The sequence below is a fragment of the Scleropages formosus genome, chromosome 17, assembly GCF_900964775.1.
Source record: "Scleropages formosus chromosome 17, fSclFor1.1, whole genome shotgun sequence".
NCBI classification, from domain to species: Eukaryota; Metazoa; Chordata; class Actinopteri; order Osteoglossiformes; family Osteoglossidae; genus Scleropages; species Scleropages formosus.
Genome location: NC_041822.1, coordinates 14,071,560 through 14,096,790, shown reverse-complemented (window position 1 = coordinate 14,096,790; position 25,231 = coordinate 14,071,560). Strand labels below are relative to the sequence as shown.

Genomic DNA, 25,231 nt, shown 5'->3' with positions numbered 1-25,231 from the left:
CCCCCTGGGTGTCGCCTTTCACAGTCCATTTGCAAGTGTGCACTCTATCACCACCCTGCCTCCCTGATCCCCCATACACATGTCCCATTGTAATTCATCTTCAACATTACGCAATCAATCGGTAGAGCCTAGGATTTAAGTGGAGAAAAGTAAATTTAACTTTAAAAAGGGTGGGGGAGGGGCAAACAGACAAAGTCTGTTCTGCTACAAGGCATGTATATCTCTCACACACACACACACACACACACACACACACACACACACACACACACGTCAAACCCAGGGCAGGAGGAGAAAGCAGCAAGACTGACAGCTCCCAGAGACAAACCTGTGCATAACTAGATCATGAGAGCCAGCTGCAGACACCTAAGGTCCAATAATACGGACCATAAAGGAGGCTGGACTGAAGACTAATCTGTAATTGGGTTTTCTGCGTAAGCTTCGCGCCGAGACTCGGTCGTCTTGCGCTCGCGTTTTGACCAAAAGGGGTTCTTTAGGTTGATGATAAACCTGTTTTTGAAAAATCCTGCTGTTCTGTACTGTGGTCCTGCCTTTGTGGCTGCCTTCCAAGTCACTTTTATTTTTTATACATAACAAAATTGAAAATAATTCAAAGAATAACTATAGGGATGCAATATACACAATGCAAACTTTTGCCAGTGCAATTTGGGAACAACAGAGCTCCACTCTGGAAATTCGAAGTTATGCTACACGTTTCATTTTAATCTAGCGTACCACAGTAAAACGTGGCCAGACAGACAAAGTGTAGCGAAGCATTCTGACGGTCGATGTGGTGTCATGATATCCCTACAAGAAAAGCTAGATGTACTCATCTGCAACAGAAGTTATCAGGTTTCACACCATCTTACGACTGTAGGTGTTTTGTGTAGGTGATGATTAGCATGTTTTTGATTCCTGTATTTTGTGTGCTCTGCCCCCAACTACTCTTCCCGCTGAAACTTATTATGCTAATTGGGATACCAGCATGTTTCACGGTAACGCAGCTATCTTACAGCAGAACCGACTATAAGAAACGAAGCCCTTTGATTACAGAACATGCATTTAGTCAGGAGAAAGTCCATTCGCTCACCGAACCTTTATACATTAACGGTGCACTGAACGCCACTCATTTTTTTTACGTTTCTTGGCTCTGGTGAAAATATTCAGGCCTGTGCGGGGGATAACCCTCAAGTCGCTATAACTTTGGTCGGGGGAAACTCGCAGCTGAAGCTCGAAACAATCCCCTGGCTGCCGAAAACGAGATCTGCCAACGAGAAGTTCGACAACAAACGCGACTGCGAAAACCACAAACTCCATTCTTTTTAAGAGAACGATGGAGAGAAGTCCCAAACTACTTATTTCAGATGCTTAGCCAGAGAAGGAAAGAGCCATGTTTCCAAAACATTCAACAGTTGGGTCAGGATTCTCACCCCCAAGGCCCTGGTGAACATCACAGCTACCACCGAGTTTACCGCCTTCTCCGGGGCAGCAGCAGACGTTTCCTCTCTCTTCCCTTTGAAACCAAATACTGTCTCTGGGACTGGACCCCAGGAAAAATTGAGACAATATTTTGGAAGACATGCACAAAGCGCTCCTTGCTTCATATCTTAGCAGGGAAATTCCAGCTGATTTTAATGCTGTGCCAGACAGCCCACAATTCTGGGACAGTAAGAAATGGAGCAGTTTAAACCAGCCAACTTAGGGCATTACCTGTAATAAATGAGTGAACCGGCGTAATAAATGTAAGCGATCATCTCCGCATCTTTCTTCTCCTCTCAGTGGTAGTGGAATTAACCTTCGTCGTTCCTTTAAAGTCATTTTTGCTTTGATGCATCTATCGTGTTTGCAAAATTTTCACTGAATTCCAGCAACTCCTGGATGAAGAGCTGAAAGCTACATAAGTCATCACTGGAAAGCCTATGTATACCTTACCATTCGAGTACCTCTACATGTTACCGATCAGGGACTTGGTAACAATTGCGGAGTGTCTTATTTGGTTCATTTGCGGGTGCTTTTATACTAAAATGACTCACTCAACGATTACCGGAAGAGGGCCCTACCTGGACCTTGAACCAGCAACTTTCAGGCTGCAAGGTTTACCGGAAGAGGGCCCGAACAAGGTAACGCATGTTGCCCGACCTCACGTAGTCCTCGATGCTGGTTGCTCTTTCCATTAGGCTAGGAAATATTTTATTTGCACAACACGGCCATATGTTACCTCAAGTGTGGGTGGCAGAGAAGCACCCGAAAGAAGCTAATGAACATGCTGTATAAACAAAGGCTGTGTGTCTCGGGGTTCTAGTGGCTGACCTGGCATGTCTCCGTAACCTAGGGGACTACTGCCCTCTTCTCTACATTAACCCCTTGTTTATTCACATCACTTTCCCTGCATACCATGCATTCAGGCAGACACACCAGCCGCAAGGGAAAAGAGCGCCTCTTCCGCTGCACTGGAAAGCACTTATTTACCTTCCATTTGGCCCTGGAACCATGCCCACAGTGTAAACACATGCAAAACAAAGTGCTTAAGTCCCATTTTCTTGGCTTGAGAGGCACCTTTGTCGAAAGTGACTCACTTCTCTAGCGATTTACATCTTTTCATGGCACAAACCTGACCTGCAGTAATACAAGAATGAGCGGTGGAATCCCTGAATCCTTGTCACTTTATTCAGATCCATACCTAGTATCAGAACCCATTATAGGTCCAAAGCCTGGTGCCCCTGGTAATTGCAATGGCCATGCTGTTAGACACAGTCTTGATCAAAGCAAAGAGTTAGCAGAGCCCCAAATGGTCTTCCTTCAGAGCAATACCTTCCCTTGTGAACTCTAAGCCATTCAGATGAGAATACCAATATGGAGAATGCTTTTTAGTGCTGGACTAATTCAGCATCAGGAAATGACAGATGGCAGATTATTCCCAAATTTAAATAAATAAAATTAAATAAAATAAAATAAGGGCACAAAATTGCCATGAATCCTATTGTTGGGCCCTGGGTTCCAGTCCATACTGTGCCACATAAGCTGTGGTAAAGAGGCCCATAGAACAAATTGTTGTATGCTCCCTTTGGTGACCGACCTGGCTGTGATCCCATCCCCCACCCCCCGTGGCTCACAGCTACACCTACAATAAGTGAGCTATCTAGATTTACAGTGGCTTCTCAAGTTACTAAGATTCAAGTAATAAATTTTCATAAATAGTGTTTTTGTTTATTTTAGCAGAGCAATTGTGACCTGTGTTTACCACCCAAGTGTACAGATGACAGTGAAGTGCACACAAACAGTATCAGTGCCTTAGTCCAACTCCTTTCCACAGTCATTAGAGCTCATATCTGGTGTTCAAAGTGCTGATTATTCTAGCACTAGTTTAAAGAGGAGGTAAACTGCAAATACAGAGATCATAGCAAGCCTTGGATTGCTGTCAGGATCTCATGAGAGAAATGAGCATGGAAGACGGGTTGAGTCCCTTCGCGAACGCTGGGAGTGACTGAGCAGTTCGGAGGTAGAGAGGGTGTCTGTCACCATACTGGCTAGGGTCAACATCAGAACCAGCTAGCTTTGGATTATATGCACAAGTTAAGTGACACCCTAGTGACTAGGATCAGCAAGCGGCCAGGAGTGGAGGAGCACAGCACTCTTCGCAGGGTGAAGGGAACGATCAGGTTATGTAGCAATGGTACTTTGACCATTTCGGAGGTCTCAACCAGTCTTGAACTTGATACAAGAAGCTCCAGGAAGCCAGGGGAGAGAAATGAGAAAGGGGGACACTTGGGACCACTTTGGAAGCTGCATCTACAGAAAAGTGAGTCTAATCAGACAAACCATGCTCTCCTCCAAGTGTGTAGCATTCCCTGATGAATCCTACACCCCACAGAGTAAAGAATCAAGTGACTCACATTATCCACATCAATGGAGGTACTGTATTTTTCAGTGTTCAGCCCTGCCCTGCTAGCATGAAACTCTAGGAAGAAATGTAAAAATTGCATACCTGATCATGAATAAAACAGGCAGAAGGGGTTAAAATGGGGGGTTTTTTTCAGAAGGAAACAACACAAACTCACAAAAGATCGCTATACACCAATGCCGTTGCACCGAAACAAAATAAAAAACAAGGTTGGGGCTACTGGAAAAAAAAGATCCATTTTGAAGAGACACACTAAAAGCTTGTTCAGTTGTAACAACACAAACACAAAGGCTGTTTGTCCACAGAGGAACAGGTAACAGGAAAGGAAAAAGAAAAGAAAAATTAGGCAACGGCACTTCTGAAGTCCCCAAAAGCAGACTGGACTCAACAAAATAGATTCATTATTCACACATTTCCCAAAAACTAATTTTCGAATGCAATGAATTATTTAGCAACTTTGCAGCAAAAAGGGGTCTTGTGATTAAGAAGAGTGCCCCAGCTAATACAGCATCCCTGAAGAAGCGGCTCAAGAGGACAGATGCGTTCCCTGTCTGCCACGCATACTCCCCCTCCCTTACGGCTTGCTTCGCACACCCCACTAATCACGCTTTTGCTTGGAGAAAAAAAAAAACAGCGTAGACGCTGAGTCCACAGGCGTCTCTGCCCAGTATTCCTCCATCACCCATTCCTGCAATGAATGCAGCTTTGGGAGGAACTGCGGCGTGCTGCGGCCAAACCCTGCCCACGGCCTCTCAGATCCGCCCTGTCATTACATGTGACTCGGCCCCATTCCTCCTCTCTTGTGTCTCTTGGACGACATGCTATGCTGCAATATCATATGCGGTCCCTCTTGAAGTCCTTTTTAGGTGGACATATACATAGGACATGTGACATACACTCACCGCATTGCTCTCAGTGCAATTTTGTATGCAAGTTCAGCATCGTGAGGTAGCAGGGAAGTGAAGAGATACTTGGCGAAAGTGTGCATTGGAACGCTCTCTCTGTAGATGGTTTCCCCAAGACCACTGTAGGGCCCAGCTGGAAGGAAGAAAGAGGGAAAAGAACGTATAACACCGGACTGACAGCAGCCGCCTCTTACACACAAAAGAGAAATGGTGACATGGTTTGCGATTAACAATCCGCTTGCGCAAGGGCCTTGCAAAGAAGAGATTTCGTAGGTTCCAGTGCTGCTGTCTATGGCTGAAAAAGGAAAGCAGCCTAACAGGCTCAGGGAGTGATACACCAAATCCACCGCAAATCTTTCCTGTGCTGCTCAAAGGCGCAGCTGCACTTGAAGCAAACAGGAAAGATGGTCTCCCAGCGCCCCTACGAATGGGAGGCCCCTCTGCGACTCACACAAGGGGTGAGCTGGGCTCTGGTGGGTGGGGCTCAGGGCAGAGACGGAGGCGGGGCTCTGAGGAGCCGTGTCTGTCAGGATGATTTTAAGGAGCCTTTATTCACCAACTCTGCATCTGACACTTTTTAAGTATGATTTTTTTTTTTTCACTGTAGAAAATAAGTGGCTATGCTATAAAAGCCTTATGTGTAGGCTTGGCTCCCCCCTCCCCGTAATTAGTTTATTTTCGACTGAGCGGGCCCCCAACCGCAGCCCACATCACATGCAGGCAGCCACGGCATCCCTGGCCTTGGCCAGGCCTGTTCCTCAGGCTGAGCATGGGAACTTCATTATGTCTTGACCCAGAGGTGGGTGGTCTTCTCAGGAAGAGGACTCCAGAATGGCTGGGAAATTTCCCTCCCCATTCCTGTTCCCCAAGCAGCAGACACCAGGGAGCAAGGCACAGTCCAGTGTGACAAAGTCCTCTGCGCTTAAGTCTTGACTGCTTCATAGAAGCAAAGGAAATCACACATTCATACACACACACACATATATATATATATATATATATATGATTAACATCTCACTGCTTTCATATGATCATGATGAAAAGAGTGACGGGATATGGACAGGATGAAAAATAAAACAAAGCATCCTCAACCGGTCCTGTCTGCTTGTGTCTCTGGTGCTTTTTTTTTTTTTTTTTTTTTTTTAAAAAAAAAAAAAAAAAAACCCACACAACAAAACTGCAGGTGGCTCAGGCAGTGCAAAGCGGCAGCATTACAGCATAGCAGAAACATCCACGTTCACTTTTCAGCGCAATTCAAAAGCGATTAAATCCCAATAAACTTTATTACAACTTGGTCTTTGGCGTACTATCAATCCCTTCCACAGCTCTATTCTAAACATAGTCTGATACCTATCACACAATACCACAGTTGTTTATACCGTTCTAGATTACTCGGCACTGCAACAAATGACTAAGGTACTCTGTAAAACTGACCCAAAACAGGCTTTTTCCAATCCAAATATGGTACTGGACCTCCAAACTTAGAAAAGTTGAAGGTGCAGCAATGAATTGATGAGTAGGCTGTTAAGAGCTCAGGAGGAGTGCTGGCAGCCTAGTTTGCAGGAGGATGAACACTCACCTTCCAACAGGAAGACAGCCTGCTTGCGGAATATCTTGATGAGCGAGTCGTTGAGTTCCACCTCTTGGAGGCGGGCAATGAGCTGCTCCTCATTGCGGCAGACCTTCTCTTGGGCATAGAGCCCATCGGGCATGCTCCTCTGCTGGCCAAGGCCTAGAAGAGCAGTTTCCACAGCCAGAGCCAGATATGACTCGCCCTCCTCCAAGAGACGTGCTGGTGGGCACAGCTGGGGGTCTGAACACTTTGCCATGCCCATGGAATCTGAGGTGGGAAGGAGAGAGGTACATCATTTATTTCGCTGACTAGAATTCACTAACACATTTCACTGACACTTTTAAACAAAGAGACCCATGAGCACCTTGATCAAGGATACTATGTCATGAGCTTCCCTCTGACTTGAACAAGCAACTTTCAGGTTATACGTCTGTGCCCTTTAGCTACAGTATGTTATCTGTTACGATAACAAATAGCATCAGTGAGGATCCTTCAGTGACAAGTATGAGAAGTCGCTGACAAGGCTCAGAGAGTGGGGTGTGGAAGTGATGCAAGCTCCCAAGCTCATGAACTAGCCCTTGCTATGGTGTAGTGCCCCCTGGAGAAGCAGCCACAGTGCAGCACCTGGTGTGCATTAAGCTCCATCATCCAACACCCGCACACAACACCCGTACCTCTTCTCATCCCCTCTCTCGACTTAAGGGGATTTTTTGCTTTTAATCACCTTTATCTGTCTGTAAAATTGGCACATCCAGCATCATTTTGAAGGGCTGGGGAAAAAGCAAGGCATCCTGGGGGGCTGGCCCTTTCAACTAATTCCACATTTTACAGGACCTCAGTAGGGGGACAGTCTGCTTTGAAGAATTATGAAGCAAGAATTATTTTAAGCTACGTATTTTCAATTCTTGTCACCTTAATTTGAGCATGGCACCCAGTAAGACAGAAAGCAGAGCTGGATCTCAGAAGTTCCCTTGACATCTCCCTCATGAGACCTGCATGGATCTGAAGGCCCAGTTATATAATGAGACAGTGAAACTGCTACAAAAATAAATATAAGAAATGATTGAGGATCACTTATATGCTGGATTTTGAACGGGATAGGTCAGAGGTCAAGCTGACATAGCAGTAAGAAAAGGATTATGACATCTTAATGAATTATCAAAAAAAAGGCAAAAAACAGTTTGCCTCCAGAAGTATATGATATAACATCTACCGACTTGACAAAAAATGCAGTCACCAAAGATCTGGAACAAACCCAGGCGTGAATTAGATGAATCTGAAGGTCACCAAACCATTGTCACCCTTTCTGGGTGTGACGGTGACTAAATCGGTGAATCTTTAGTCGAGACACTTGCAGTATTCGCAGGGTTCAAATCAAGATTGCAATACAACTGAAAAATAAGCGTGATGTTCCTGGAAACTCTCCTGCTGGCAAAGTGGCCCGATGCGGATAACAGCTAATGATGATCATGGAGACAACCTACAGATGACAACATAGGGAAAAAGCTTCTCGTACTGAAAGCAGCTCATGAGTGTGTGCACATGTATGCGAGAGGGGTGTGTCAGTTCGCTCAGTATGTGTTATGTGCATCTGCTTAAGTATAAGAGTGAATGAGGGTGAACAGGAAGTCCCTGCATATCAAACACTGTCATTCATTCATTCATTCATTCATTCACTCACTCATTCATTCATGTTGCAGACTAAACATCTCAGGGGCTCTCAGACACCTCAGAACATCACTTCTCTTTTTTGCCAGAGTCCTCACAAACATGCTTTTCAGACTCTTTTATCAGTTCTCCCTCACCTGAAGATTCGGGGCCGGAGTTTACACGTCGGGAGGAAGGGAGGAGCACACAGTCACAGTGAGAGGCCAAAGACAGAACAGCAAGTACCTAAATGAACAACTGGGGAAACAGCTAAAAGGATTCCTACATAATATAAGGCTTCATTTTCCACCACAACAAAAAACAAGCCGTAAGTCTTAAAAACACTGGTCTCTCAGGGGATACTGTAGTGAACCAGCCAAGAGACAGCAAGAAAGCAGAGCTGGATCCCAGAAGTTCCCTTGACATCTCCCTCATGGGACCTGCCTGGATCTCAAGGCCCAATCCAACTTGCATGGGACTAACAGTGGATAATACAGAAAATAACAGAACTTGTGAGGTCAAAGCTATACACACACACACACACACACACACACACACACATATATATATAATATATAAACAAACATCAAACTAACAGGGACTCAAGATGAGAGCCCCTACCCATGACTAGCCAATACTCTTAGTCTATAAGGACCTGCTGAAAAGGACAGCAAGCACAGGAATGCTGACCAGGTGGACACAGGCGAGGGTCCAGACATTAAGTCTGCTGTGGCCTTGTGGCCCGGGGAGCGTGGAAACAGGCCCAAAAGAAGGACAGGTCCCAAGGGAAAGCTTGGACACTGGAGCTCTCCACAAGAAAAGTTATACGAGTGCCTTTGCATTGGGGTCTGAGAAGAGCACACACACATAAGCACAACACAGTGGATGGGCACATGTCCTCATGCAGATGCCTAACTGAGTGTGCAGGCAAATCAATTCCATTTCTCCTGCAAGCCTGTTTATGGCAGTACAGGGGAGTACTGTGCTGGAGAAGGGGTCGTTTCTGATTCACAGGGTTTCAGTAGAACCCATATAGCAGATTGAGACCTCCAGAGATAGACTGATGCTTGTGCATCCCATATGCAAGCCCCGGCTAAGTTTGATGTGGGGGGGGAGGGGTGGGGTTGGTGGGGGAAAGGGGGCAGAAGCAGCTGTCTGGCAGTGCCAGTCTGCAGAGAGCAAGGCCTGGAATACCCTCAAGGCTCTTGTACCAACTAATTACACTCCAGTCCGCCAATTGTGACAGTCATATCTCCAATCACACCTCATGAATAAGAGATAGGAACAAAAACATTAAAAATAAAAAGGCATTAAAAATGTAGAAGACAAGATTTAGTCTGGGTTTTCTCCCCCTCCTGCTTTCCCTTGGCTGAAACCTATTGAGTTCTTTTCCTCCGCTGTATTTACCCCCCACCCCCCAACCATTGCTGCCTCTCGCATGAAGTGAGCATAGAACGCACCCTTTTAATGACAGTGCCATTCCCAGTGGCCTTGCTTTCGTGAAAATGCCTCTTTCAAAATTATGGAAGAAGGTGACTAAAGAGAGAAAAATCCTCAAACAAACACAATCTCCGATCATGATTAACCATAGCAACTGCAAATACCGAGGATTGACAAGTGTGGAAAATGGCATGTTCTTTTTTTCCTGACAACTGCAACAATAAGAAAGCAGATAGGGAAAGTGAGGTGTCTAAAATAACTGAGCTTAGTCAGGGCCCCTCAGAAGGAAGCTCACTTCCATTACGACCCAGATATCCCTGTGCTAAAAGGACAATATAATGTACAAATCCACATTTGCGAGAAATTACCGAAAATGTCTTGCAAAGCTTATAAGAATGTTAAAAAACTTCCCATTCATACATCTGGATATGGTACAGAAGCAACTCAGTTCAGGGCTATAACAGCAGGGCTCCTCTTAATACTTATACACACAATTTTTTGTTCACACACCTATATGTGCGCGCACACACACTTTCTGAACCGCTTGTCCCATACAGGGTCGCGGGGAACCAGAGCCTAATCCGGCAACTCAGGGCGTAAGGCTGGAGGGGGAGGGGACACGCCCAGGACGGGACACCAGTCTGTCTACGCCTATACGGTATTCTATTATTCAGAAAACAATATATTCAGCACACATCTTTCAGTAGGCCACCGCAGTTATGGGGAAAATATATTCTTAAATATTCCACCAATTCAAAGTGAAAACGGACTACAAGTGTCAATGTAATCCCGTCGTGCTGGGTGAGGAAGACGAAAAAGAAGATGGTACGGAGTCACACAAAAGCCTCTCCCAAAATGTCAGGTTGTACAAATCTGACTGGCAACAGATTCGCCGTTTCTTTTCCTTCCAGAAACTGTCCCAAGCGCCCTTAAACACAGATGACTTCCATGTATTAATACTAAACAAAAAGACAAAGCACATTCCAGTGACGTTCCCATCTCCCCACCGCAGGGAAGGATCGAGGGAGCACGGCTGCCGGATGACGAGTAGTACCTGAGAGATCCAGGAACCCCGGCGAGCAGTCATCAGAGGCCCAGCCTGTCTCCCTCTCCGTCAGAGTGCTGAAGAGGGTCCCGATAGGGTCCAGCGGATGACCAACCCACCCCTCAGTGTTTGTAATGGAGGTGACGCCTTTGTGCAGTAGCTCTGGGGTAAGAGAGCGAAACATTAGCTTTGCAGTGGTTCTGTTGGCACCACCACTGGTAGTACTAACAACAGTACCAGTACCATCCCCAATTAGTACAGGCAGGACTACTGGTAGCAGCAGAAACAGTTCTAACAGTACCAGTAGATATCATTATGAGTCACAAAAAGAAAAAAAAAAAAGGGGGGGGGGGGGGGGGACAGCTGTGAGAACAGCAGAAGAAATAGTGAAGTTAGTGGAACAACTACTATTGGGAGCATAAGTGAGAAAATTATCCAGCTCTATAAATGATACACAAACCAACATTGTAAGGTGCTTTGGAAGAGGAAAGCACCAGGTATATAAAAATTTTTTTTTTTAAGAAAGTGACTTGCAAAAGCAGGTTTAAAGGTAACAGAAGTAAAAGGAACACTGGTGACACCTTGTTCTAGTAAAATTGTATTATTCTTACATTATTTCTAGTTTTAACCTTCCTTTCCAGTGAAAAGTTATTCTACTTTCATTCTAATTTGTTTACCTTACTTACCTGTGAGGATGTTGTAGAGCATGGTCATGCTCTATATATTAAATTTATTGTTACTATGCAAAGTCATCATCATCTGTTGTCGCTGGACATTAAAATACTGTAAATTCACTCCATTTTGAGATGGACTGGAAAAAAAACATGTATTCCAAAGTGGCGGGAACTTCATTATCTAGCACAATTAATAAACCAGTTTGAAGAACTTCAGTTTGGCTTTTGTGCTTATAAAAACAGATTCAATAAACTGACAGTTATAAAACAGCAAAACTTGTCAGTAGTATGAAAATTGATCCCATTGAGATGAAATCTCTAGCATGTACTAGCAAATGGTACCAGTCAAAAGTTTGAGCATGCGTGCCAGAAACTTGTTTTTTTTCCATAACCGCTGAAGTATGCTATGATAGCCCTGCTGGTTGAGACTGCCAAGGACCTGGTACCGATCACCAACTTTGCGAGCAGCAAAGCAAACCCAGGCCATGACACTTCCTCCTCCGAGGTGGGCGGTGGAAACCACAAAGGAAAAAAATCATGCCCTCTGTGCATCTTACTGATACTTAGTGACTGGACTCATAGTTCAAATTTCAACATCAGTCCATAAGACCAACTTCTGCTCTGCAGACATTCAGATTCTATACTCTTCAGCGCAGACATGTCTGGATTAAAGCATGTAAACTCAAACTTTTGACTGGTTCTTCATATTTTCAGTATAGTTGCCAGAGGCCTTGTGTAACGCAACCTGTCAAAAATACATCCATTCTGTGGCAGCTCTGTTCACTTTTAAACATGTAATGAAATAAACACTGTAGACCACCCGCACCACTTCTGGACATGAGCCACCTGTCTTCTAAATCAGATCTGCAATAACTTGTATTAGTTAATTTAGTAGGACTTTGACCTTTGAGCAAGTTAAAAACTGTTCTTTAAGTTTGATTTCTTGAAAAGATATAGCATAAATCAGTCAGTTAATTTCTGCACAAGTATTATTTGAATGGCCATGACAGCTCAGACTGACTTGTTTCAAAATGTCACTGATAGCGTGACCCTTTGCAGCATTCATCAAGAATAATTTGCATTACGTTTAGATTTATTCATGTAGCTGATGCTTTTTCCAAAGCGAATTACAATGTCAAGCTTCTCACAATTATTTATCCATTTATACAGCTGGGTAATTTTACTGGAGCAATTTGGGGGGTGAATGTGGGGACACACCGGGCCCCAACGGTCCCTAGTAATCCCCCGTTCCTCCCGTACCTTTCTTGTGCTGTCGGAAGAGCTCCAGCTGTCTCTGCTGCTGGCGGCGCAGGGTGTTGACAATGGCGATGGCCAGTCTCAGCGCCTCCCGGGGGTAACCGTGAGACCGCAGAGCGTCCACCCTGGCGCAGGCCGTTGGTACGTGCTCTGTCAGAGAGAGGGGGAGCGAGTGAATTACAGCAGAACAAAAAGATGAGAAAAGTGTGCGAGCATGCCTGCGCGCGCACACACACAAAGCAGTCAGCCAACACAAGGAGCAATTCTCTCTTTCCTCTACAAAACAAAAAAAAACTGTCGCTCGGATCCAACAGTTCAATAGGGACCCTGTTCCCATTGGCAAAGGCCTGTTCATTTGCTTTAGAAGTTGTCCACCTCCCTAAAAGGCCCAAACAAAAATGTGGTCCTTCATAACTCATTTTCTTAATTTCTTTGCTTTAAAAAATAACATGTTACAGCAAGCAGGGCATCTTGGGCAGGTCATGCAGGCATCTGCTTGCGCTCACCATGCCACATGGGCCAGCCTCGGGAATCGAAGAGCGAGCTTTCAGTGTCGTCGTGGTAACAGTAGTTGGTGTAGAGGTCGCTGCTGATAATGTGCTGCAAGTGACTGTCCTGCCAGTGGAGATCGCACGCTTCAATGGCCCTTGTGAAAACTGTCCGATGAGGCCTGCTCGCCAAATCTAGGAAGAAGAACAGGAAGCGTTAAGAGAGAGAGAGAGAAAGGCTACACACGTATGCACAAACATCCATGCATGTCTCCATGTTAGAAACAAGCCCAAAAAAACGTAAGAGAAAGCAGTGCTCAACTTGGTCATATTTGTTACGTTGCCTAAAACACAAGCCAAAAGAAAACAGCGTAGGGGGGCAAGGGCAGCTCATCCCAGCCAAGTTATGTCACAGTGGTGACAGCTTGGGTTCCCATTTAAAACACCTGGAATGTGACATCCGAGTCATTGGAAGCTAACTACACCGTTGCAAAGGCAAACGTGTTGACATTGAAGGCTGCCCTTGGCTCCATGTTGCCAACTCTTACCCTGAGACCTAAGCCACACACACACACACACACACACACACACACACACACACAGCGGGATAAGTGCCCCCCTGCTCCAGCACAGTCTTTGGTTTGGTAAAAGAAACTGTGCCACACAGACACTGGATCTCCACTCCTCATTGAAACAATGGCAAGAATTAGATGTGCTATTTATTTATTCACTTTTCTGACTTTTTTTTCCCCCCCGAATCAATTTACAATGTTAGGTTTTAATACAAAACTACTTAAAAATAAATAATCCATTTATACAGTATGATACTCTTTCTGTTGTAAGTACCTTCATTAAGGGTGCTATGGCAGGCTTTTCAGTTACAAGACAACGGCTCTATCCACTGTGCCTTCTGCTGCCCCATGCATTACTATCCCTAACTGGGAAACACTACACATGGTGCTGGTGTGCTTATAGAGGTACCAAAATAATTAACTATACTGCACGCTCCTTTTGTCTGTCTCTTTATGGCAGTGATTCTGAACACTTTTCAGACTCTACATAGCCCTTCTTTTCAGGGATGACATCCCCCTGAATGCATCCGCTGTGTGTATTTTCCATGTGCTCAGATGTGGCTTCGCAAACCTGAGGACATATTGACCCCAGGTTCACAAGAATTACGACACAGCCCGGCGTTTGTGTCACATGCCTCCAGAGCAGAAGATCGAGGGCAATATATGGCGACTGTGACGTGCACACCTCCTCGGCCGCGGCAAACTCAGCTTGGCAGAATAAGTAGTCAAAAGATGTGAAACCCTAAACTGGGTAACTGGATAAGAGCGAAAGATAAATTATGTAAAACCATTAGCCGCACCGATGCTCATTAACACGGCGTGCATGGGGAGGGGGAGCAGAGAGAGGCGGGGAAAGGCAGCGAGAGAGGAGTGAGACTTGCAAAGGAGGAGAGAGAAAGAGGGAGTTCATTTCACATGCTCGGCTGACTGCCGCCTTGATTATAGGACTGGTTTCGCATGCCGGACTGGTTTTTACCTTGGTTTGCATGGGCGCCCTGAGGCAAAGAGTTGGTTAAATTGGGCAGTTCGTTTCCATGGTTACCATCTTCCCAGGGGCACACGTCCACGCTGTTCCACTTCTTGAGCTGCCTGAGCCAGCAGCTCTTCTGCTCAGGTTTGCTGTGCGGGTTGAGGACTATACACATCCACAGAGCACCTGGGAAGGCAAAAGCATGCGTGCGCGCACGCACACACAGACACAAACGTCACGATGGCATCTAGGGCTGTCCGTTAGAAGGTAACTTATTTTTGGTGCACGCACAAAGCGTTCATTAAGATGCTTTGCAAAGGCTGAATACCACCAACCAAACCCCTTCACCACGTTTCCTTCAAATTTGTGTAACAACGGAAGATAAGTAATGACTACACACAGTCACAAAGGGGCTTTCAAACACACACACACACACACACACACAGCAAACAAAAGGAGGGTGGGGAAATGCTGGCAAGCCAGGGCAGATTGGCCTTCGGTGTTCTCACTGTGCTTCGGTCCTCCTTTCCCACAACCCCGCTCTGCTCCGATGCAGGCACCCCACGTTTAAGACTTCCTGCCAAGCCCATCCACTCTGATCCTTCTGTTCCGACACAGCTACCTGGCCCACAGCTACACGCCCACATGCGCCGCTTACGAAATGCTGCCCCGAGTCTTCACCGAAACGCGACCAACGCAGAGCAAAGGGGGAGGGTGGAGGGACAGAAAACAAGCCGCTTCGGGCGCAGCCAAAGCAACGATGTGCTTTGAGGAGGGAAATAAATAAAAATCGGCAGGAAGACTGCTAAAGCAAGACATTTTGGGGTCAAGGGTATGGGGGGAGGGTGGGACAATGAACTCATTAAAGGGTTAAATATTTATTTTGCCATAATTTGGGCAGGCAGATGGACAGGCAGGCAGGCAGACACCGAGCCCTTTCAAAGCCCACAGAAGCTGCATTCAGCGATCTCGGGATCATTATTCTGGACAGAGAGACAAAGAAATAGGCCAACTGACAGCTCGAATAACTGTGGCTACCTTTAATGTAGACAAACGACTTCATACGGTACCTTGCCATTGGTCCGTTACCCTCCAGTCCCCCAATGAGAGCCTGAGCTTGCCAAGGTCATTTTGACATTCAGCCAATACTGGCTCCTTTATTTGTAGAAATAATTGTAAACACACACACACACACGCGCACACACACACAGACACACACACACCTGGCGACAGGAAGATTGGAATAAAGAGCAGGGAAGAAAGCCTCTTTTATATCAATGCTATTTTTCTTCTTTATTCAGGGGCAAACAGAACAAAGATTTTTTACATTCTTATGTTTTGTCGAGATGAGAAAGGTTTCAAAGCAGCTGTGTTAGTCCCCCGCTCCCCCATTCTGAGTGAGACACACACATTTATCTTGAAAAAAGGTGCGACTGGCAGCGAAAAGCCCTGAATCTAAGTGCAATCACAGCAAGCCAGCCATGTGAAAGACAGAAAAGAAATGCTGTCGCCGGTGTGACAAATTCCTATTTAAAGACAACAAGAAACTCAACGACTGGAGCTCTGAGCCCTTTCAAGGAGAAACGGGGCAAAAAAAAAAAAGACACTTTGCCAAATTTTTGTCCCATTAAATTCTGACTATTTAAACTGAATCAAGACATTCAGAGAGGAATAAAACATCTACAAAGCAGTAAAAACATGACTCCTCCCCTGCTAAATGAAGTTGACCTCGCTCATTATTACTGATGAATAAACCTTTATCCATCTCACTGGAGCCTGAAATCCAGCAAGTTCTCACACACCCAATTATGTCCAGTCTCAACAAACCAGTTCGTAAGATACCCGGGTGAAAAGTTTTCCCAGTAGAACCCGGCGATTGGTTTCAGAAGCTGCAGTTGTACCAATGACCAGGGTTTTTAACCAAGGCACGTGTGCACGTTGTATCAGCTGGCTGACAGCGCACTGGATCGGGGACCGAGCATCTTTTCTACGAAAATACGAGCGCACACAGAGCGAACAGCAGCTTTGCGGGGTATATTCTGTCACTGAAACGTTTTGGATTAAAGAGTGAAAAAATTTCGGATACACCACAAAAACCATTAGACATTTTAGAAGTGTAACACTGCAAACCACACACACACACACACACACACACACACACACACACACACAGTAATGCAATAAGGCAACTGAGTTTGTTGTATATTGTGACTTCAGTCAAGGCAAAAAGCTCAGGAAACTGGATATATGTTGGGGAAAAAGAAATCAAAGTTATGATGCCAAATAAATATCTTTCAAAATATAAGAGAACACCAACAACCAAAAACTAAGATTTCTATTTGTATATGTATGGTTCCACTCGCACCAAAGACAAGAAATAACGAACGCTTCTTTTCTAATCATTGTAAAGATTTCCTTGTGACTCACCTCCATCCCCAAAACAAGATTTGCTTCCAAATAACAACATTAAACAAAATTGAAGTCAAGCTTTTCTTATAACCGAACTGTACACTAAGAATATGTACAATAAATAACTCCATTACAGTAAACAATTCCTGCACAACAGGGAAGGAGGTAATAAAAGCTTATTACACATAAAACTAAAATGCCACACGTACTTATGTCATATCTTTTAGAGAACAATAATGTCCACTTTCTTCTCACATATTTCACAATATTTACCTTTAATTCTTAATTATTTCTCTATATTTATAAGTCTGTATTCCTACTACTTATGGTAATATTTTTTCCCACTTCTGCGTACCATTGTCGGCGATTTGGTTTATGGGGTGTTAAGAAACACAACACGTAGCTAGAACCGCTGCGTTCTAAAGAAATCAGGCACTGGCACATTGAGTTTGCGGCTCTGTCTTTTGCTCTTTATGTCTAATGCTTTAAAGTATTTTTCTTAGAAACGAGACAATTAACAAGAAAATGGGGCCGGTGCCAGAAAGAGAACAAGGCAAAGCAGACATTAAAAAACGTCAACATTAAAAGCCTAAAAAGGAGGGAAAAAATGAACAAAGGCAGAAAGATGAGAAGGCGGTGAGGACAATAACGGCCCGGCCCAGTCTGCTCCCATCCGTCTCTCGGCTGCCAGTAAACACTCAATAACCCGCAAGCTGCCTGCTTCCTGTGCCTCTGCCATCACCGGACAGGCGACTGAAGCCACAGCGGCCGCAGTGAGATAAGGGGGCGGGAGACAGAAACAAATTAGGGGAAAAAACTAAACAAACAGAAACAAAAAGACTGTACCCACTCATTAAGTGGAAAAAGGGAAGGAGCCGGAGACAGAGGCGGAAAGACAGTGCCGGCAGGGGGGACGACACCGTCCTTCTCCCTGGGTTTTCACTCTAATAAAACGCTGTTGGAGTACAGCGACGAGTCATTTTTCCCTTCTTTGTCACTCCTCAAAACACGGGTTAAATCACAGTAAATGAATAACATCACTGTGGCTGAGCAGAGAACTGGATTAAACAAACAAACAAAAAAAAAAAAAAAAAAAAAAAATCAAACCCGTGCTACTCTGACACAACACGGTGAAAGAGCTAGAGTGGGCACTCGCTCACGCCCCCAGGGTCCCCCAGTGACCACGCCTCTTCAAACTCCTACCTGGCGACCTGGGAGTGCCCGGATATTGATTTCTCTGTCAGCAAGCACTACTGAGGTTGCAAAGCTTTAAAGAGGGATAGAAGTATCAATAGTGGGCTGGCCTCTGGGGCTTATTATAGGCCCATCACTAATAGGTGGTCAACCCAGGTCGTGGACACACAAAGGTCCTGCTACATTCCAACCTCTGCTCTCACATAAATGTGTCCCATCCATTAATGCACAAACTGGTGCAGTTCCACTCTGTGGCAAGTTCCAAGTCCCCCCCCCCCTTTTTTTTTTTTAAAAAAAAAAAAAAGATGGCAACCTGCAGGCGGAGTCTATTAGACAAACCCTGCGTTCAGGTCTGTTTAGAATAAAAATAAAATTAAAAAGATAATCTTAAAGGACCTCCATCACAGAGGAGATGTGTCAGTAAGAGCAAGAACACACCATTTGCATGCCTGCTCTGGCGCAACCCTTCCACACACAGAATGTAACGTGAAAAGACAAGCATGGCACCATGTCGTCATGGCAACAGCATCATGGGCATCTGAAGACTTGAGCCTTGGCAGGTGGTATTCAGCGCTGTGCAAGCCTCTGGAAGGTGCTCGACTGCAGTACCTCTGTAAGGGCGACTGTGTGGCCCGGTTCCGCTCACCTAGCTCATCCCAGAGCTGCCGGTACTTGTCGGTCATGGTGGTACCCTGCTGCCTCCAGAGGGAGAGGCGGGGGTCAGCCATGAACTGCTCTGTGATCAGGGTCAGCATGCGTGCCCCATTGGAGTCCCGCATCTTCAGCATCTCCCGGACCTGGGGTGAGCACGGCAGCGGGATTAAAGGCGGCACTCATACATGAAACACCACGCACCGTAAAGACACACTAACGCAAACCTAAGATGTGACGAAGGAGGGCTAACGGGAAGAGTCACAATGCAGAGAAGTCTTAAACTGGGGGACAACTCATCGGGATGTCGTTTCCATGGTGATCCAAGTACCCATTATTACATATTAACACTCTGTCCTTAAAATGGTCCGAAACTGCTTATACAGCCACAACAGAGAAACCAAAAGCCAGCTGCCATCTTAGACGAGCTGAAGATATCCAACGAGACGAATCTGGCTGGTTACTCCATCTGTCGGTCATCATGGACACCTGCTGCCCGGTGAACTCTCTGTACCATACGTTTAACAATTAATTTTAATTCCTACAAGTTTATTTTGGTAACAACACAATGACAGCTCTATTAATATTGCCACTGTTCTGTACTTAACTGAACTGTTGTCCGTGTCCAAGGGCAAGTACGTCAGACTCTCAACTCTCCCTTACATTTGTTTATGTAGTGGACACTTTCTCCCAAAGTGATTTATAATGTCAAAATACTAACACCGATTTACTTATTTATATTAGCAGAGTCATTTTTATTGTATCAATATAGGATAAATACTCTGATCATCAGCGCTCCGGCAGGAATTTAGATATTCTGCAGGGTGACAGCTTGAAAACCCTCCTGCTGTACCCTTGAGCAAGGTATTTATTCTGAATTGCTCCAGTGAAAATTACCCAGCTGAATAAATGGGTAAATCAGTGTAAGTAACTCAAAATTGTGTGTCTGCAGAAAACAATGAAGTGATGTAAGCATAACGTTAACCCTAAACACTGCACTAGTATATTATCGAGATTTCAAAGTAATAATTTGTGTGCATTCAAACACCCACCATTTCTACGTAAGCACAACAACACCAGTCTTACTGTGCGATACATTAATCAATAAAACAAAATTTATAGCGCAGTAAGCTGAAAACCACTTAAAACGGATGTAGTACGCAGATTTTTTGTTTCTGGCCAATTTTGAAAATTCTTCAGCTTAGGTCACGGGGTTCTCTGTACAGAGCGATGACATGCCGTGTCATTTGTTTGACTTTTACAGGATTTAATTTCTCCTAAATTCCACTCAGCTGCACAATAATGTGATGACAGCTATTGCTCGGAATTAGGTGGTAAACTGAGCAGTCTGATAAATGTACTGACCAGGTCAGAGTCTGCATCTGAAGAATATCATCATTATGAATTAATAGTGTTTCCCCCTCTCTCCACCATTTGGGGCCAGTTCATTTCCAGCGTTCACACACTTTTTCCATTAGGCGTTGGCCTACTTTATAATTAAACTACTAACATTTTAAACACACTTCTCTAGTTTTAGTATTTTATTAATGAACGTGGAGTTGGACAAAAAAAGTAGTTATGCAAGACAAAGGTAATGAAGGCATAACATGCAATGACATTCAAACCAGCTTATCTAAATTATGTTGAACAATATAGTTGGATCCTGTATCACGTTACCCAAAAAACCTCAAAGAAGTTTTCCTAAATGTCACAGATTAGTCAAATTATTGAACTATACACTGCAATAAACAAAACAACAACAAAGGCTGAGGTTGGAGCACCCAAGAAATTTAATCTGAGCGATAAGAGTTCCTGCAGTGATTTTTTTTTTTTTAAATAAAATTTACCCTGAAAAACCCAAATAAAGCCATGGAACCCTACTGCTGTACTCTTTAATGGACTTATCTATGTGGTAACTGCTTCAAATTCTGCAGGCCACCGTGTGTGCCGATTCCTATAAAACACCCAAGAGCAAATCCATTTTTAGTGCTGCGTTTCCACACAAAAGAGATGCCTTGGACGTTCACCTCCACACCTCTTTGACTGATAAAGCATAGAGGAGAGAAACCTTTCAGTCTGCTCGCGCGGACGATCGAGCCGTAAACGCGGAGCAAACGAACGGAGAGAAAGGACTCTCAACGTTACAGACGAAGAGCAAATACAGTACATTAGCAAAAGGCTCAATATTTCATTGTGTGAAAAGAGGAGAGGCGGTTCGGCGCTATTCTAATGCGCAACCCCACTTACGCTGGAAACGCTTTAAAGTGCACCAACACTGACAGGCAGCTGGGCTTCAGAGCAATTACGTTTGTTAAAATATGTGTCCGACTCTCATTTCCCCATTGGCACGGGGAGAAAAGCATCAAGTCAGAACAGTAAGCAGACAGACCCACCGGTAACATTTACACAGTATGTTCATTTGTGAAGCCGACACTTTCATCCGATACAACATACATACCTCGTGATTTCACCCTATTAAAGCACGGATAAAAACAGGTATTTACCGAGGCAATATAGGCAATTCTTTACAATACTCTACATCTTATTTGTAAGGAATCTGAAGTGGCTATTTCTGGACTATGAACACACACACACACACACACACACACACACACACACACACACACACACACACACACACACACACACACACACACACACACAACTGATTGCAGGTTCACCATATATTATGAAAGGAAGGTAACAACACTAGTGTGTGGGGTGTAGGGTTGAGGGGCTCAGGAGAGCTTACCTTGGCAAACAAGAGGTTGAGCTGCTTTCCAGAGCCGTGGTAGCCCCCTTGCGACAGGAAGAGCTTCACCTGCTCCTGGACCTGCTCCTCATCCAGGTGCCAGCAGTTCTCATCGTCCACGCTGGCGCCCGCCGTGGGGTCCGGAGCCCCTGCCGATGCAATCCGGGCACAAAGTTGCTCGTGGTCAACCAACAGCATTTTTCACACCTCGCTCCCAGTAAGTACAGTATTTATCGCACCCACCTTTCACTCCTAAAATGTGAGTTCAAATCCCACCTCCCACTGTAGCATCCTTAAGCAACATATTGCTGCTGAATAGCTCCAGTAAAAAAAAAAAAAAAAAAAAAGAATAAAATCACCCCACATATAAATGGGTAAATAACTAAGTAGCTTAGCACTTAAACCTAACATTGTAAGAAACGTATCAGCTCAGTGAATAAATAAGTCTACTCAGTAACCATACCCTAACCCGACACAACTAATACGAAGCCCAGGTCAAATGACACCCATACTGAGCAAATATGTGGCATTACTTGTAGCAAACACTCCATGCATCACTTTACTTCTATTGAGGCTGCCCGATTCACAGCCAACACACAAACTTAGCTACAAGGTATTAACATAACCACACTATAACTACAAGGTAATACTTACACACAGGAGATTATGCATGGCTACAACACACTCTTATAGGCTTAGTCACTGCAGCTCAATTACTGCTTACAGGCAGTATGGATCACAGAAGCTTACTCATTGCATACTGGCAGGAGTGCACCGAGTTGGGATCACATGCTGGGTTTTTTTCCCCTCTCTCACACTCTCTCACACACACACACACACACACACACACACACACACACGGTTATCGCTCTGCCTTGGATGGCCTGGGCATTGTCTCTAAGGTCAGCAGAAACTGTGCCAAACGCAGTATCAGTTGGATTGACGAAAATATACATAGAACGATTAAGCCGAGCAAGGCAAGTAACATTAGAAACTAAGTGTGAATGTGTGCGAAGACATGCAATCTGATCATTTTAGACACCAGCCAAGTAGCCTGGAGACCATACGGGAGGACAGCAGTCGCACATAGCTGCAAAAACAGTTTAAACTTCCATTAAAGTAACCATAGAGAGAAATATTTAATAAGGAAGAGAAAAAAAAAAAAAGAAAAAAAAAAAATCATTCTGATGGTACAAAATAAGTTGAAAAAATAACAATAGCACATCTCCAAAATCTACACACAATGCTCAACAGATGGCAAAAAAAAAAAAAAAAAAAAAAAAAAAAAAGGAAAAAGGGGGGGGCGCGTTTATTTATGAGCATTCCTCAAATAAAGAGACAAAGCCGTCCCCTTTCCTGGATTCCAGCAGCGAATTCCATTGGTTGCGGCTCAGCGGAAAAAAACGTTTACTTTCAACTGCGATGTACCAGCTCGCCCGGCTCCATAACTGAAGCATCCACGTTGGACATGGCTTCCCAGACGGGGTCAGAATATAATATCCGTGCGGCGCTCTTCTGCTGAAAGGCCGGCGCTGGCCCGAGACCAGCTTCAGGGCCCGGCTGGAACGCGCAGACTCCAGCGACAAGACAAGCGATTAACTGTTAGAGCCCGACTGAAATATGCCATTTTCCGTGTGAAATTACAATGCACCTAATTTAGATTTTTTCCCCCTAATTTTCCACATCGTCAAATACGCATTGAAGCATCGCTGTAAAACACCATCAGTTACCAGATAGTGATCATTCTGTAAAAGTAATTTGTGACACGTGGAGCGAAACACTCTACCGATCTCCTTCCCGGGCTCCGTTTCCTTTGCTCCGCTGCCGCTCAGCATTACGGGTCAAGCGCGAGGGTTGGCGCGCTCTTTTATTCCTGCGCGTTTTCAACAACGATTACACAAATGCAATTTGATCGCTTTGAGAGAGAGGGAGAGAGCAAATGGGGGAAGGTGGGGCGCCGGTCAAGAAGAGCTTCGCAGAGCTCCAAACCCGAACTCTTGGACTGCGCTCCTAAACGCTCGTCTATCCGTCTTTCCTCCGTCCACATGCTTGCCGTGTTTTTGTCCAACGAGCCAGTGGCTGCTCGCGTGGTGGATCAGTCTTAACCCGAGGTTAAAATCCTGGAGAAATGCTCTTAACTGTTGGCACCCATATGCCGCGTTACTCATAACGCCGTGATCTCGACAGCCTCCTGCCTCACGTGTACCCTGTCACTGCCATGTAATGCAGTCATCACAGCAACCGCATGGAACCGCAGTCAAATTCATGGAAGACTTGCCTTCTGGAAGTAAAGCAGGACTTTCTGAATGGAAGAAGGGGGTAAACGCCACCATCATGAGAAACATTTTTTTCTTTTTTGACACGATTCTGCACTGCCGCCTCTCGGGAACGAGGGAAGACACCTGCTGTGCTCCCATCCAGCACTCGCGTAAGGACCACAGAAGCACAGGACCAGAAGCACGTATGTGTGTTTGTGTATATATGATGTGTAAAGTGCAGTTATGTACTTGTGGCGGCGGAATGGAAAAGGTCAAGGGGCCTATTAGGAAACAGAGGTTGCAGACTAGAAGGCCAGGATCCCACGTTGCTTCCTCTGGCTGTACACACCCCGTGCCTGTCCCTGGACAGGCGAGGAAAGCAAGCACGTTGGCAAAATACGAAACGTCTGAAGGGGCATATGGTGCCGAGGAAGTTGAAGAACGGAGTTTTTTGGATCCCGGGCAGTGGAAATCTTTAGGAAGTTTATGTTACCATAATTAATCAGTAAATATTCAATTTACAAAATGCAAAACACTAGTATGGAGTTTCCTTTATATTTCTGATAAAGTGATAAGTGTATAGAACATTGATAACTCTTATGCACCAGCAAGGAAATTAATTTTATTATGTGTTCGGCTCAACCGCTTAACTTTCTTCCAGTAGACACGTCAGCATTTGAATTGGTTGTCTGATTACCGTCACAAGACATCTTACACTAAGCTCTACATATATTATATATAGACATAGCAACACTGTACACACATACACACACCTGCTAAATATCGTAACCCTAACCCCTTCCAGTGGTACATATTTGTATGCATTTGCACTTTCTCATTTACATTTATTCATTTAGCCAACACTTTTCTCCAAAGTGAAGCTACTAACAACTATTTACTCACTTATAAAGCTGGGTATTTTACTGAAGGGGGGTGCAGTGGGTTGGACTGGGTCCTGCTCTCTGGGGGGTCTGGGGTTCGAGTCCCGCTTGGGGTGCCTTGCGATGGACTGGCGTCCCGTCCTGGGTGTGTCCCCTCCCCCTACAGCCGTTCGCCCTGAGTTGCCGGGTTAGGCTCTGGCTCCCTGTGACCCCGTATGGGACGAGCAGTTTCAGCTGATGTGTGCGTGTATTTTACTGAAGCTATTTAGAGTAAGTACCTCACTTGCGAGTACTGTAGCAGTAGGTGAGATTTGAGTTGGCAACCTTCAGATCCAAAAGCAGCAGATCTAACCACTGCCACTTCAAGCTGCCCTACAGCTTTGTTATAAGTAAGTAAATAAATAAATTAATAAAATGAATAAATAAAAAGATCAAACTATAAATTGTGCAAGCTGCCTTGGGGAGAAAAAATGTGTCCCGTTAGAGAATAATGCAGCGTACAGGATACTCAGCAAACTATGAGCAGAGCAAGAGGCTCTGCGCTCTGAAAAGCAGCGATCTCGAACAGTCAGCCCCCCGACCCGGGTCCCGACGATGGAGTCGCAGGACGTCTT

General features: G+C 44.9%; 1 protein-coding gene across 1 annotated transcript in view; it reads right to left on the bottom strand.

Moving 5' to 3' along the window:
• Nucleotides 1–25,231, bottom strand: part of LOC108938585 (zinc finger, SWIM-type containing 6) — a 62,150-nt gene that overhangs the window by 7,106 nt on the left and 29,813 nt on the right. Inside the window, exons 3-10 of the mRNA XM_018759269.2 lie at nucleotides 21,479–21,627; nucleotides 18,722–18,872; nucleotides 14,479–14,658; nucleotides 12,949–13,125; nucleotides 12,446–12,592; nucleotides 10,521–10,673; nucleotides 6,386–6,646; nucleotides 4,804–4,939 (exon numbers count right to left, since the gene is read on the bottom strand). Coding sequence (XP_018614785.1) covers nucleotides 4,804–4,939; nucleotides 6,386–6,646; nucleotides 10,521–10,673; nucleotides 12,446–12,592; nucleotides 12,949–13,125; nucleotides 14,479–14,658; nucleotides 18,722–18,872; nucleotides 21,479–21,627 — 1,354 coding nt within the window. The remainder of the gene's footprint in view (nucleotides 1–4,803; nucleotides 4,940–6,385; nucleotides 6,647–10,520; nucleotides 10,674–12,445; nucleotides 12,593–12,948; nucleotides 13,126–14,478; nucleotides 14,659–18,721; nucleotides 18,873–21,478; nucleotides 21,628–25,231) is intronic.